Source organism: Staurois parvus, unplaced genomic scaffold (assembly GCF_062004578.1).
Source record: "Staurois parvus isolate SC_StPar_1 unplaced genomic scaffold, SC_StPar_1.0 ptg000133l, whole genome shotgun sequence".
NCBI lineage: Eukaryota > Metazoa > Chordata > Amphibia > Anura > Ranidae > Staurois > Staurois parvus.
This window is the reverse complement of record NW_028317929.1, coordinates 1,474,176-1,488,664: the sequence shown is the minus strand read 5'-3', so window position 1 is coordinate 1,488,664 and position 14,489 is coordinate 1,474,176. Positions and strand designations below refer to the sequence as shown.

Genomic DNA, 14,489 nt, shown 5'->3' with positions numbered 1-14,489 from the left:
AGTGCCAGCTCATTAGTGCCACCTATCAGTTCCCATCATTGTTGCATATCAGTGTAGCATCATCAGTGCCAGCTCATTAGTGCCTCTTATCAGTGCTACCTATCAGTGCTGCCTCATCAACGCACATCAGTGAAGGAGAAAAATTACCCGTTTGTAAAATTTTATAATAGAAACAAAGAAAAACATTTTCTTTCACATTTTTTGCTCTCTTTTTTGTTTATAGCGCAAAAAATAAAACACCCAGCAGAGAGTAAATACCACCAAAAGAAAGCTCTATTTGTGTGGAAAAATGATAAAAATTTCATATGGGTACAGTGTTGCACGACTGCACAATTGTCATTCAAAGTGTGACTGCGCTGAAAATTGGCCTGGGAAGGAAGGGGGTATAAGTGCCCGGTAGGCAAGTGGTTAAAGGTCAGGTTAAATTAATATTCTGGCCAGTAGAATGGATTTATTCTCAAATGCTATACCTGCCTAAGCATGTCGTGACTTTTTGAGTGGGTTTTAAGCAGCATTTTTCCTGCCAAGAGTTCTAGCATTCAGAGGGGCTTCTGCAGACCATACATGGGTCAAATTCTGAACGAATTGTCTTTAGAAAATCAGAAATGTAGTGCGTTTTGTAATCCGATGGTGCCACCATTGATTTCAAAACCAACCAAACCTTTAATTTCACCTCATGTTGCTACAGAAAAGAATTTTTGTGGCAAAGAATGTTCTTTTCTTTCCAGGTCACAGCTCATGCTCATTTCTTTTTCAATTACATTTCTTGCATGATTCTCCCATCATTGCTTAGAAATTCGTTTGTTTTTCAAAGCATTTCCAACATGCCCAATTGAATAAATTTGTCACTCGATAATTGGCCGTTGATTTGGCCCACTAATGCTGCGCAATCTGAACGAAAATTCTTCTGGAATTCGACCCATGTATGGCAGGCTTTATACACACTTCCGCTTTTTTCAGTTTTGGCACCAGGCCAATGTTTTGCAATTGGGGTTTTCCATGTATTCCCTTTATGTCACTGGAGACCAAAAGCTGTGCTTCTCGGTGCTAATCCAATGCATCTCTAATGTACAACCAGGGCTTTTTTCAGCGGGAACGCAGTTCCGGTACCTCCAGCACTGAATGTACGTAATGGCAAGGGGTTCTGGGGTGCGCTGAAAGGTCTATTGATGCTGGCTGCTGAGGGATCTATTGTCACTAGAAGGGATCTATTTCTACATGGAGGTCTATTGTTGCTGGAGCAGTCTATTGTTGATGATGGGGTATATATTGTTGCTGGGGGAGTCAATTGTTACTAGCTGTGGGAATATATTTTATTGCTTTTCTTGTTATCATTAACCAATTCCATACATATTACTTAACACCACAAAATTATACATGGCTCTGTATTCTCTAAAAGGAGCTGTGCTGGGAGGTGGGTAGGGGGTCGAATCATGGGACGGTGCATCAACGTGCATAGGTGGTGGAGACAAGACAGGACTCAGAAGGAGGGAGTTCCTGCACCTATTCTGTAAAAGAACACTGTGTACAATGGTTACAGCCCCATGCAGCTGTCAAAACCCTATTTTACAGGCATTTGACATTTTTTTCTGCCTCAAAACGCCACCCCCCCCATGTTAGTCTGTGTCCATGTACACATGGGTGTTTAGAGGCTGAAATCTGAACTGAAAGCACCAAAATTACATTCAGGAGAGGAGTGTTTGGGCACATTTAGTACTTGGGAGTTCATTAATTTCAATGGCCAGAATAAATTATGATTCTGGACAATGAAATGAATAAACACCCAAATGCAGGACGTGCCTTAATGCAACTAAACAGGTTTGAAAAATATGGATTTAGGTGCATCTTTAATGCTGCTTTTCGCCTCTCTGGAAAAAAGTGTTCAGAAGAACTGTGTGTGCATGAGGCCTATTACTATTCCATCAGACTGATATAGAGGGTAACAGAGGGATGTGAGCTCTGTATCTACAGATCTTAGCCCAGTGTTTCTCAATTCCAGTCCTCATGGACCCCCAACAGGTCATGTTTTCAGGATTTCCATTATTTTGCACAGGTGATTTGATCAGTTTCACTGCCTTAGTAATTACCACAGCTGTAATGTAATTCATCTGAGGGAAATCCTGAAAACATGACCTGTTGGGGGTCCATGAGGACTGGAGTTGAGAAACACTGTCTTAGCCAGAGATCTAATAAGTGTGATGATCAATGAAAGTTGCTGTTGAAGCTATAGGGATACACTGAGCACTCTGGGACCATTACTTTACACCGTGCTATGGAGAAGGGCATGTAACATGGGGGCAGAGGCGTAGCTGGGGGGGGGGGGCAGAGGGGTACATATGTACCCAGACACCAAGGTACAGGGGCGCCAAAATGAGGTCACAAGATCGCTGCAGCAGACGTGTCATCTGATACGTCTGCCATCCACAGTGAGTTATGGGAGGAAAGAGGAGCCGGCCTGGAGAGGAGCGGAGGGCAGTGAGCCGAGGCATGTGCCGGAGGGGACGAGGGGAGAGCCGAGCTGGGTGAGTAGTGCCATGGATGAAGGGGGGGGCAATGTGATCGGGACGGGGGGTGTCTACAGGAGCCATATGAAGCGGGGGGGGTCATGAGGTGGCCGTTCGTCCCCGGGTGCAAAATATCCTAGCTACACCTCTGCATGGGGGTTCTGTCATATACAGGGGTTAGACAAAAAAATGGAAACACTACAGGCATTTGCAGGTGTGAAAACGATGTAACATTCTTTTTCTTCCGCTGTGTGACGAGACACCTTGCTAACAGGTGGGAAGCCTCACTTTCATTGAATACTGCTAGTATTACGGAGTCATGTCAGAGCTTACTGAGCCTCAAAGAGGGCAAATTGTTGGTGTCCACTTAGCTGGTGTGACTGAAGTTGCCATTTTATTTGCTGTGTTGTGAGGTACAGTATCAAAGATTATGAGGGCATATACAGGAAAATGTCGTCTGATGAGCATAAGCAACTGAGACTGAGCTCTGCAGTCACTTTTGCAGCAGTTTTCTTACTCCGGGTAACAATCCTGCGCAATGTCCTTTTGTCTCTTCCAGTCAGTTGACCATGTTGACTGCGCTTATGGCTGTCAGACGACATTTTCCTGGAAACTGTATATGCCGTCATAACCTTTGATACTGTACCTCACAACCAGGGGCGGACTGACCATTTGGAAACTCGGGCACTGCCCAAGGGCCAGGGGTCAGTAGGGGGCCCCATGAGATGCCCCTGGTACCTTTCATAGGCTTTTTTGGGTGTGGTTTCAGCGTGGGTGAGGACACAGGGGCCCCATGAGTTGTCAGTCCGCCCCTGCTCACAACACGGCATATAAACTGGCAATTTCAGTCACAGAGGTACCAGCTAAGCAGACACCAACTATTTTGTGAAACTCAATAAGTTCTGACATGACTTTGAATTACTAGCAGCACATGCACTGAACGACTAAACCAAATCTTCCCACCTGTTAGCTAGGTGTCTCATCACACAGTGGAAACAAAAGAATGTTAACCACTTCCCGACCGGCCGTTGTATATAAACGGCCGGACGGTGGCACTGCAGGGTCGGGTGGCCGTCTATAAACGGCCTCCCCGCACCCTGTTTGTGCGCGCTCCCTGGGAGCGCGCAGCACCGCGATCCGGTGCCCGCTGTGTCCTCCGGACACAGTGAAACACCGATCGTCGGACGGGACCTCTGTACGAGGTCCCGATCATGTGATCACTGATTGGCGAATCAGTGATCACATGCAAAGTAGTAAGCAAGATGTCACTTCTGACATCATTGCTTACTACGTGTGAAATCTGTGAATGATCACAGAGGTCACATGGTACAAGGCTATTCACAAAAGCCTTGTACCATGTGACAAGCTTTGACCAATCACAGCTCACTCTGTATTTCTCAATGAGTGTAGGAATGCACACAGAGAGAAAGAGAAATGATTGCTTTTACATCCTATATGGGTATAAAAGCAATCAGTGTAAAAAAAAAAAAAAAAAATCTTTATCACCCCCCACAAGTAGTACAGTGTCACCATGGTGACACTGTACTGCTAGGGTGACAGTATGTAAAAAAAAAAATAAAAATAAAAAATAATAATATAAAAAAATAAAATAAAAATGTAAAAAAAAATGTTTAAAAATTATAATTTTTGCTTATAAACTAATTTGGATTTTTTTTTTTACTAAAAAAATAACGGAATAAATTTTGGCTAAGATTTATGATGAAATATTATTTATTTGCAAAATTTTATAAAAAAAACACTTTTTTAAAAATTTTTTGGACATTTCATTTACATAGCAAAAAAAAATACAAATCCCAGTGGTGAATAAATACCACCAAAATAAAGCTTTATCTATCTAAAAAAAATGGTAAAAAATTCATTTGGGTACAGTGTTGCATGACCACGCAATTGTCATTCAAAGTGTGATAGCGCTAAAAGCTGAAAATTGCCCTGGTCAGGAAGGGGGTAAAAGTGTCCGGTCTGGAAGTGGTTAAATCACTTCTGCTTTCATTGCAAAACATGTCACTTTCACACCTGCAAATCATGGAGTGTTTCCATTTTTTTGGCTAACCTCTGTACATGACTAGCAGTGACAGATCCCACACAGGGCTCCCCTCTCTATGTGACCTGTAGCAGTGTCCTCAGTAGAATGATGAGGGGACTGAAGCCTGCTGGATGAGTCCTGTGTGGTTACCACACCCTAGCTAACACTATGACCCTGCACTGCCTCCTCCCACCAAGTGATGGCACCCTTCACCAAGTCATGTAATGGACTGTGAGGAGAACGCCACCCACCACGCTTGGTTGCTCTGCTACCCCTATCCAGCAGGACTTTGGGCAGACATAGGACGGGGATCACAGGAGAGGTGTCAGTCACCACGGGAGCTCGTCTGCCTCCTCTTCCCTTCATCCTAGACGCCATTCTGTGCCGGGCTCTCTCCACCCCCTGCTCTCTTGTCACCTCCACCCATGCAGAGCGGGACTCCTTCTTACTGGAGCTTCTCTTCATCCTGCAGGTTACCTCACTGATTTCCCGCCGCTGCCCACCACCTATGAGAAAAAACAGCGCCACCTACCGCCAAATGACTGCAGGAGAACAAACGCCACCGTCCGTCTTTTACGCTGAGTGATAACAGCGACATCCGCCGGCAACGTGACGAAGTGAGTACAGTACACCGCACTGTGACCCATTAGGATGGAGACACTGCTGTAGCTCTGATTACTTCTTAACCCCTTGCCCTCCAGAGGATTTACCCCCGACCAGTCTATGTTTTTTGCGATAAGGCGCTGCGTTACTTTGACAATTACGCTGAACCCAAATTACATTTATGTCCTTTTTTTCCCACAAATGGAGCTTTATTTCGGTGGTATTTGCTCACCTGTGTGGTTTTTATTTTTTGCGTTATAAACAAATAAAGATTTTGAAAAAAAACAATATTTTGGACTTTTTGCTATTAAACATGTCTAGTAAAAAAAATTAAAAAATCAAATTTCTTCATAAATTTAGGCCAAAATGTATTCTGCTACATGCCTTTGCTGAAAAAAATCCCAATATGTGTAAATAATTGGTTTTAGTGACTGTTATAGTGTCTAGTAATGGCAGTGATCAGCGACTTATTGCAGGACTGCGGGGCGGGCATTCTGACACTGGGGGGGGGGGGGGGGGGCTGACTAACTGCCACTGACATCCCAATGACATTAATACAGTGATCAGTTCTAATAAAAAGAACTGACACTGTACTAATGACACTGGGCAGGAAGGGGTTAACATGTGGGGCAATCAAAGGGTTAACTGTGTGCGTGCTTTACTGTGTCAGCACATTACTTTGTATGGCTTTGCTATGCAGAGCCATACAAAGCAATGTGCAGGAACTGACAGGGGAGATATCTGTATGGTTTACATACAGGTCTGTCCCCCATCAGTGATACAGACCGATCTCCAGAATCACTGGCCAGAACACAGTGATCGACAACTGAGGCTGCCAATGGCGGGGCAGCATGCCCCCTACCCGGAAATGGAAAATCATGTGTGTGTATATATATATATATATATTATATATACGTGATTTTGCGCAGCCCTGCCACCCTGTAGCAGTATTTCTGCTATAGGGTGGCAGGAAAATGCACTTTTCAAAAAAAATAATAATGCACGTATTTTTGCAGAAATAAAATGTGCATATATGATTTTCTTTTTCCTGCGGGAGCCTAGAAAGCATTGCCACTGTGATCAGTGGGTGTAAGGCTGGCCATACATTATACAATTTTCTTGAGAATTTTGCTTTAGATTTACCAAAAACCATATACTAGGAGGTCAATCCAAACAACATTTTCAGTTGTATCCAATTAGGCAGGCCCTTGCACTACAGAGGTAAATCTAAAGGAAATTGGGCAGAAATTGTAAGAAAATTGTATAGTGTATGGCCAGCCTAGGACTGACCATACACTATACAATTTTCTTGAGAATTTTTCTTTAGATTTACCAAAACCATATTATTATTATTATTATACAGGATTTATATAACATCAACAGTTTGCTCAGCACTTTACAATATAAAGGGAGACAATACAGCAACAATACAGTTCAATACAAGAGGGATAGGATGGCCTGATCCTGGAAGCTTACAATCTAGGAGGGAGCAGGGGTGGACTGACCATTTGGAAACTCGGGCACTGCCCGAGGGCCCGGGGTCAGTAGGGGGCCCCATGAGATGCCCCTGGTAACCTTTTTCATAGGCTTTTTTGAGTTTGGGCAAGGACACAGGGGCCCTATGATCCCCTATTGCCTGGGGGCCCATGAGTTGTCAGTCCACCCCTGGGAGGGAGATATGAGGTCAAACCTAAACAACACTTTCAATTGTATCCATATAGGCAAGCCTAAAGGAAATTGGCCAGAAAATTGTATAGTGTATTGCCAGCATTATGCAGGTCATAGACAGGTTGAAAAACCGGACGTTTTTTGAAAAAAAAAAAAGAAAAATCGGTCGTTCAATAGGTTGACGTTACCACCAACAGTAAAAAGAAAAAAAAAATCGTCCCGTCTACGGCCAGCATTTACTTACTTCTGTCCCTGCAGAGAGCTCCGCTATTACAGTATATTTGACATGAAAAAGTATTGCGGTTGCAACAATGTATCTATTTGTATCCGTTTCGGATACAGATGTTTTTATTTGGATACAAATACATACAATGTTGCAACTGCAATACTTTTAAATGTCAAATATAATAGTGGACTGGAATTCTTCTTCTTTTTCTTCTTTTTCTTTTCTTCTTTTTCTTCTTCTTGCAGGCCACGGCTCATGCGCAGATTTTTTATTGGTAAAAAGATCGGTCGATTTGACCATCATTACCGGAAAATCGGCAGATTTTTTTTCCAACTTCACCGATAAAAAAAATAAGGCGACAAAACCCCGAAAAACATCCGACCAATTAACGGTGAGAAAATTGGCCGATTTTTTTTTTCGGCCAAAAAATCGGCCGATTTTCGACCCGTCTATGGCCTGCATTAGGCTTCTGCAGACAAGCTCTGCAGCCTTGTGCTTGTACCTTCCCAGTGGCTGTCTGTTCTGAAAGCTGCAGGGCTTGTGAATGAACTACGAGAGCGCTCATCAGCACCCTCACAGTTCATTCAGAACTACAAGCCGTCTGCCACGGTGGCTGACAGTACTTGTAGTTCACAAGAAATTGTAAATGAAATGACGCAGCTGTGTGGGCGAAGCCCCTGAATCCCATCCTGCTTTCCGTATATAAAACACTTTATTAAAATGCCAAATAAAAACGTACATTGATCAGTGCACTCCAATATAAATCACATAAACCGGCCAGAGAAACAGAATCTGAAGGTAACTTCTGCTGTATACTTACTTTCCTGCTTTCTTCTAGTAAATGTACACTGAGCTACACAGGTAGCTTAACTAGTTCAAGTCTTGGCTCCGTTCTCAGAAACATAAACAGTGCAATAGAGAGAAAAAAACCTTTTCCTAGTTCACCTGTGTCAGTATGATTCTAAGAAAAAAGAAGATGGATACTTGTACTTCAATTGGAACTGTTTTTTCTTTTATATTAGCAGACCTAGGTAGCATTTCCAACCCACATGCCTGGTGGTCATTTCTGTAATGAATCGGAATTAGCTTTAATTAGGCAAGCCATCACAGCAGTAAAAATGTTGCGTAAAATGGTAAAAAATATATCAAAGCTTTGTTACGGTTGCCTGGGAGGTAAAATATGTCAGCACTCCCTGCAACATCTAGTTGTGTAACAAAAAAAGATGACAAGACCAATTTCCTGTTTCATTCTATTAAGTACATGTATGAAGCTTACTGCTATTAATGCATCGCCTCCAAGAGTAAGAAGTGCAGTTATGCAGGCCATAGACGGGTCAAAAACCATCCGTTTTAAAAAAAAAACCGAAAAATCAGTCGTTCAATAGGCCAACGATAAAAAACAAAAAATCGGCCGATTTTCGTCCCATCTACAGCTGGCATTTAATTACTTCTGTCCCTGCAGAGAGCTCCGCTAATATATTTGACATGAAAAAGTATTGCAGTTGCAACATTGTATCTATTTGTATCCATTTCGGATACAGATGGTTTTATTCGGATACAAATAGATACAACGTTGCAACCGTAATACTTTTTCAAGTCAAATATAATAACAGACTGGAATTCCTCTTCTTTTCTTCTTCTTTCTCCTTTTTCTACTTCTTCTTTTTCTTCTTCTTGCAGGTCACAGCTCTTGCGCAGATTTTTTATCGGTAAATAGATCGGCCGATTTTTTTCCAACTTCACCGATACAAAACGTGCCAAAATCCTGAAAAACGGCCAACCAATTAATCCACTAACAGTGCGAAAATCGGCCATTTTTTTTTCCGGCCGATTTTCGACCCATCTATGGCCTGCATTAGGGTCGGTCTGCACGTTTCTGTGCAATTCACATGCGGTGTAGTGTGGTGTGGTTGGAGCCCATTAATTTTGAATTGGCTGAATTGTACTGGACCGCACCAAAAGTAGTCTTGCAGTACTTTAACCACTTGCCTACCAGGCACTTATACCCCCTTCCTGACCAGGCCAATTTTCAGCTTTCAGCGCTGTCGCACTTTGAGTGACAATTGCGCGGTCATGCAACACTGTACCCATATGAAATTTTTATAAACAAAAAAAGAGCAAAATTTAAAAAATATATATATAATTCTATTATAAAATTTTGCAAACAAGTAATTTTTTTCCTTCACTGATGTGCGTTGATTAGGCAGCACTGATGGGCACTGATAGGCAGCACTGACAGGCACTGATGAGGTGACACTGATAGGCGGCACTGATATGCAACAATGATGGGCACTGATAGGCAGCACTGTTAGGCCTCACTGATATGCAACAATGATGGGCACTGATAGGCAGCACTGTTAGGCCTCACTGATATGCAACAATGATGGGCACTGATAGGCGGCACTGCTGGGTGACACTCCTGGGCAGCACTGATGGGCGGCACTGATGGGTGGCACTGCTGGGCACTAATGGGCACAGGTGGGTGGCACTGCTGGGCACTTGTGGGCAGCACAGAAGGGTGACACTGGTGGGTGGCACTGCTGGGCACCGATCATCAGGGCACTGATCATCAGTGCCCTGATGATTGGTGCTGATCCCTCCTCTGACAGCGTGAGGAAAGTGCAGCTGATAACGGCAACTGCATTTACCGGTGATCTGCTGTGTCATTGGACACGGCTGATCATGTGGTAAAAGGCCGCTGTGATTGGCATTTTACCACATTACTTGATCAGCTGTGACCGTAGGACACAGCGATCATGGAGATTGCCGGGGGCGCGCGGGAGGGTGCGTTTTGGGAGGGCATCATATGATGCCCTCCCAGAACTGGCCAGCCGCAGTGAAGCCGTCATTCGTGTATCTGCGGTCAGCAAGTGGTTCAAAAAGCACTGCAACTGGATTGCATGGTACTTCTGTACCATGGGTTCTGGTGCACTCAAACACATTGCATTTGCAACATACTTTTGGGGTGTCATTAACTTAACATTGACACCCACTGCAGATCACACCTGCAGTGTGTTTTGTACGCAGTACAGACAACACACATGTAATGTGGATTTCCTGCAACCATGTTCTGGTGTGAACGGGCACTTTTTGCTTATTTGAAACATTTCTAAATACACTATACTGTATTGCCAAAAGTATTGGGACGCCTGCCTTTACACGCACATGAACTTTAATGGCATCCCAGTCTTAGTCCATAGGGTTCACTATTGAGTTGGCCCACCCTTTGCAGCTATAATAGCTTCAGCTCTTCTGGGAAGGCTGTACACAAGGTTTAGGAGTGCATCTATGGGAATGTTTGACCATTCTTCCAGAATCGCATTTGTGAAGTTGGGCACTGATGTTGGATGTGAAGGTCCGGCTCGCAGTCTCCGCTCTTATTCATCCCAAAGGTGTTTTATCAGGTTGAGAAATGGACTGGTGTGCAGTCATATTGGAACAGGAAGGGGCCATATCCAAACTTTTCCCACAAAGTTGGGAGCATGAAATTGTCCAAAATGTCTTGGTATGCTGATACCTTAATAGTTCCCTTCACTGGAACTAAGGGGCCAAGCCCAACCCCTGAAAAACAACCCCACACCATAATTCCCCCTCCACCAAACTTTAAACTTGGCACAATGCAGTCAGGCAAGTAACGTTCTCCTGGTAACCACCAAACTCAGACATGTTTATCAGATTGCCAGACAGAGAATCGTGATTCATCATTCTAGAGAACACATCTCCACTGCTCTAGGTGTCCAGTGGTGGCGTGCTTTACACCACTGCATCTGACGCTTTGCATTGCACTTGGTGATGTAAGGCTTGGATGCAGCTGCTCAGCCATGAAAACTCATTTCATGAAGCTCTCTATGCACTGTTGTTGTGCTAATCTGAAGGCCACACCAAGTTTAGAGATCTTTAGCTATTGACTCTGCAGACAGTTGGCGACTTCTGCACATTTTACTTGTCATTTTATGTGGCCTTCCACTTGGTGGCTGAGTTGCTGTTGTTCCCAGTTGCTTCCACTTTGTTATAATACCACTAACAGTTGACCGTGGAATATTTAGTAGCAAGGAAATTTCACGGATGGACTTATTACACAGGTGGCAACCTATCATGGCACCACGCTTGAATTCACTGAGCTCCTGAGAGCGACCCATTCTTTCACAAATGTATAAAGAAGCCGTCTGCATGCCTAGGTGCTTGTTTTATACACCTGTGGCCATGGAGGTGATTGGAACATCTGAATCCAATGATTTGAAGGGCGGGCCCAATACTTTTGGCAATATAGTGTATATTGGCACAGTACAACTGTGCAACACAGATTAATCTTGAACAGGACCCAATCCGGGTAATTGAAGTTTCTTATGCCATTATAAGTCACCAGTCACACTGCTGCAATTTAAAATCATGCAATTTTTGTGCAATTTCAGGTGCGATTTCTGAAGACTTCATTGCTACTTGTGAAGATTTTCAACGATTTCTTGCAATTTGCAGTGCAATTTCCATTATATTTATCTATGTGAAATCACAACAAAACTGCATAAAAAGTAATGCAAGAACTACTTTAGAAAACGTGCTGCAGCAAGTCGTAGATGTAAAGACACTGACATTCACATTCATTAGGTTTGATTTCAATTCACAAATCGCACCTGCAATCACACCAGTGTGATCGAGCACTAATGGTGAAGGAAACTGGCATTTGTGTGCATTCAGCAGCGTCCACCACAGGTAATTGTTGGCACTTCAGAGAGCCACAGTTAGCTATCGCTGCCATCGACCTTTCATTGAGCCCCAGTTCACACTGATGAGGTGTGGGAAATGCAGCAATTCCCGTGCGTTTCCCGCAGAGCAGTCGCACTGTGTTCTGCCATCTGCTGCAGGTGTCAATGGAAAGTTAACGACACCCCAAAAGCAGGTCACAAAAGCAGTGTGTTTGCCTGAACCAGATCACATAGGTATAAACATCCATGTGATGCAGTTCTAGTGTGAATAAAAAGAAAAAACTACCTGCACCTATTTGATGCAGATGCAGTGCGATTCTATCCATTTAAATAAATGGTCTCAAATCTCACCACACAGAATCGCATGTGATTTGCACAGGAATGCGGTGAGATTCCTGTGCGATTCACACACGGTTACCAGTGTGAACCTATGCTGGAGCCAACAGGTGGCAAAAGAAGCAGATTCTTGCCAGTGTCATTAGCACTGAGGCTAGTCATCCTTGCAAATGTAGCCTAACACCCCAGTCACATCAGGTGCGACTTTGCATGCCATGCGACTTGAAAATCGTATAACAAGTCACACCCTATTGTCCACTGTTAGAGTGGTCATATCGATGTGGTTCAGACTTGGTCGGAGCCGCACCGATTTCTAAAGTAGTGCATGCACTACTTTTGTTGCGATTTGCATAGACATCTGTGTCAGATGTCTTACAAATCTCAAATGAAATCGGCAGGTCACCCGATTTTGAAATTGTGCGACTTCACTGTAGGTTGCACGATTTCAAGATCGGCTTTGATATGACCGGGGCTTACTGTCCAGTCACAGGCTTGGAGAGGGCAAGACCTGTAAGGGTTACAAAAAAAGTATCTTGGTCTCCTCACCTGCCAGACAGTGGGGAGTAGCAGAGCCATGTAAATTTAAAGACTAGACCTGGGAGGTAGACTGCACAGATCAAATCCTTTGACAAGTAGAAGAACTCTCTTATATTTATTTATGAACATGAAAAATGAAGTTTAAGACCTGATGCACACAGGACTTTTTTTTTTTTTAACTCTCCTAGAAGCCAACAGAGTTTTTGCAGAAAAAACGCCTGATGCTTGTAAAAGTGTCTAACGCTTTTACAAGCATTTAGGCACGCCTGCAGGCATCAAGCACTTGGGCATTAATTTCATTGGCAAGCATGATATTAAATAACGCTGAATCGCTAAATGCACCGAGTGTTAATACACGTTTAGGCACGTTTACAAGAGTCAAGCATTTTTTCTGCCCAAACTCTGCCGCTCCTGGATGCACTGGCAGTGGTTTTTCGCCTCTAAACTATCCTGCCACTAAATGCTGCTGAAAGTCTTTGTGTGCACATAGGCTAACATGCAGGGGAGTTTAGATATAGGAAAAAAAAATGCCAGACGTCCCTAGGAGCAGCTGCAAAAATGTCCTGTGTGCATGAGGCCTAAATATTAATGGTAGAAAATATAAATAAAAATCAAATCAGCAGTAAGATCATAGCCAGGAAAGGAAGAGGAGCAATGAGTTATGTAGGGATAGGGCAGTGATGGTGAAACTTTTAGAGACCGAGTGCTCAAACTGCAACCCAAAACCCACTTATTTATCAAAAGTGCCAACACTGCAATTAAACCTGAATTCTGAGGGTTTAGTTTAGAAAAAAAATACTCGTACATTAACATCTTTTGTCTTAAAAGAAAAACACTATAACAGAGCTTTGTTCCACAATGTTCCACTGACCACCAGCACAAGGGTGCAAAGCTCCACTGACCAGCAGCACAGAGGGGCAAAGTTCCACTGACCAGCAGCACAGAGGGGCAATGTTCCACTGACCAGCAGCACAGAGGGGCAATGTTCCACTGATCACCAGCACAGAGGGGCAATGTTCCACTGACCAACAGCACAAGGGTGCCAAGCTCCACTGACCACCAGCACAGAAGGGCAAAGTTCCACTGACCACCAGCACAAGGCAATATTCCACTGACCACCAGCACAAGGGGGCAAAGTTCCCCTGACCACCAACACAGAGGGACAATGTTCCACTGATCACCAGCACAAAAGGGCAGTGTTCTACTGACCACCAGCTTGCTCTGAAAAAGGTATCTGAGTGCATTTCCTACCTTGTGGGCCTGTGGAGGCTTCTGCTAAAATCACAGTCCAGTGATCCCAGCCAAGGATATATATATATATATATATATATATATATATATATATATATATATATATATATACATATATAGAGCAAGTCCCCGACTTACGAACGTTCATAAATTGTTTGTAAGTCCGACAAAGTGAGTCTTATACACCTTTGACACAAATATACAATGTAAAGCATAAGAAAAACAAACACACACAAAAATACTGTGAATACACATTTTTTACTTTTACTCTTTCCTTAAAATGGTGGTACGGTACAGTACAACTGTAAATAAACTATTTTTGCTTTTACAGTTACTGCACCTTAAAATGGTGGTACAGTACCGTACAGTACCACAACTGGCATATAGTGGAAGAGTTACCAACTGGAGGAGGGAGGTTAGGTGGGAAATGGTGGAGCTGAAGGATCATCAGCAATAGGGCAAGATGGAATGTGGCCCACACCTGATGTTGACGGAGCTGAAGGATCATCAGCAATAGGAGTTGGAGGGCAAGATGGAATTTGGCCCACACCTGATGTTGGCGGAGCTGAAAGATCATCAACAATAGGAGATGAAGGGGAAGATGGAATTTGGCCCAT

At 43.5% G+C, this 14,489-nt stretch overlaps 1 protein-coding gene across 1 annotated transcript in view; it reads right to left on the bottom strand.

Moving 5' to 3' along the window:
• Window positions 1-5,013, bottom strand: part of LOC149466032 (uncharacterized) — an 80,430-nt gene extending 75,417 nt beyond the window's left edge. Inside the window, exon 1 of the mRNA XM_089673053.1 lies at window positions 4,800-5,013. Coding sequence (XP_089529179.1) covers window positions 4,800-5,013 — 214 coding nt within the window. The remainder of the gene's footprint in view (window positions 1-4,799) is intronic.
• Window positions 5,014-14,489: the final 9,476 nt, after the last annotated feature.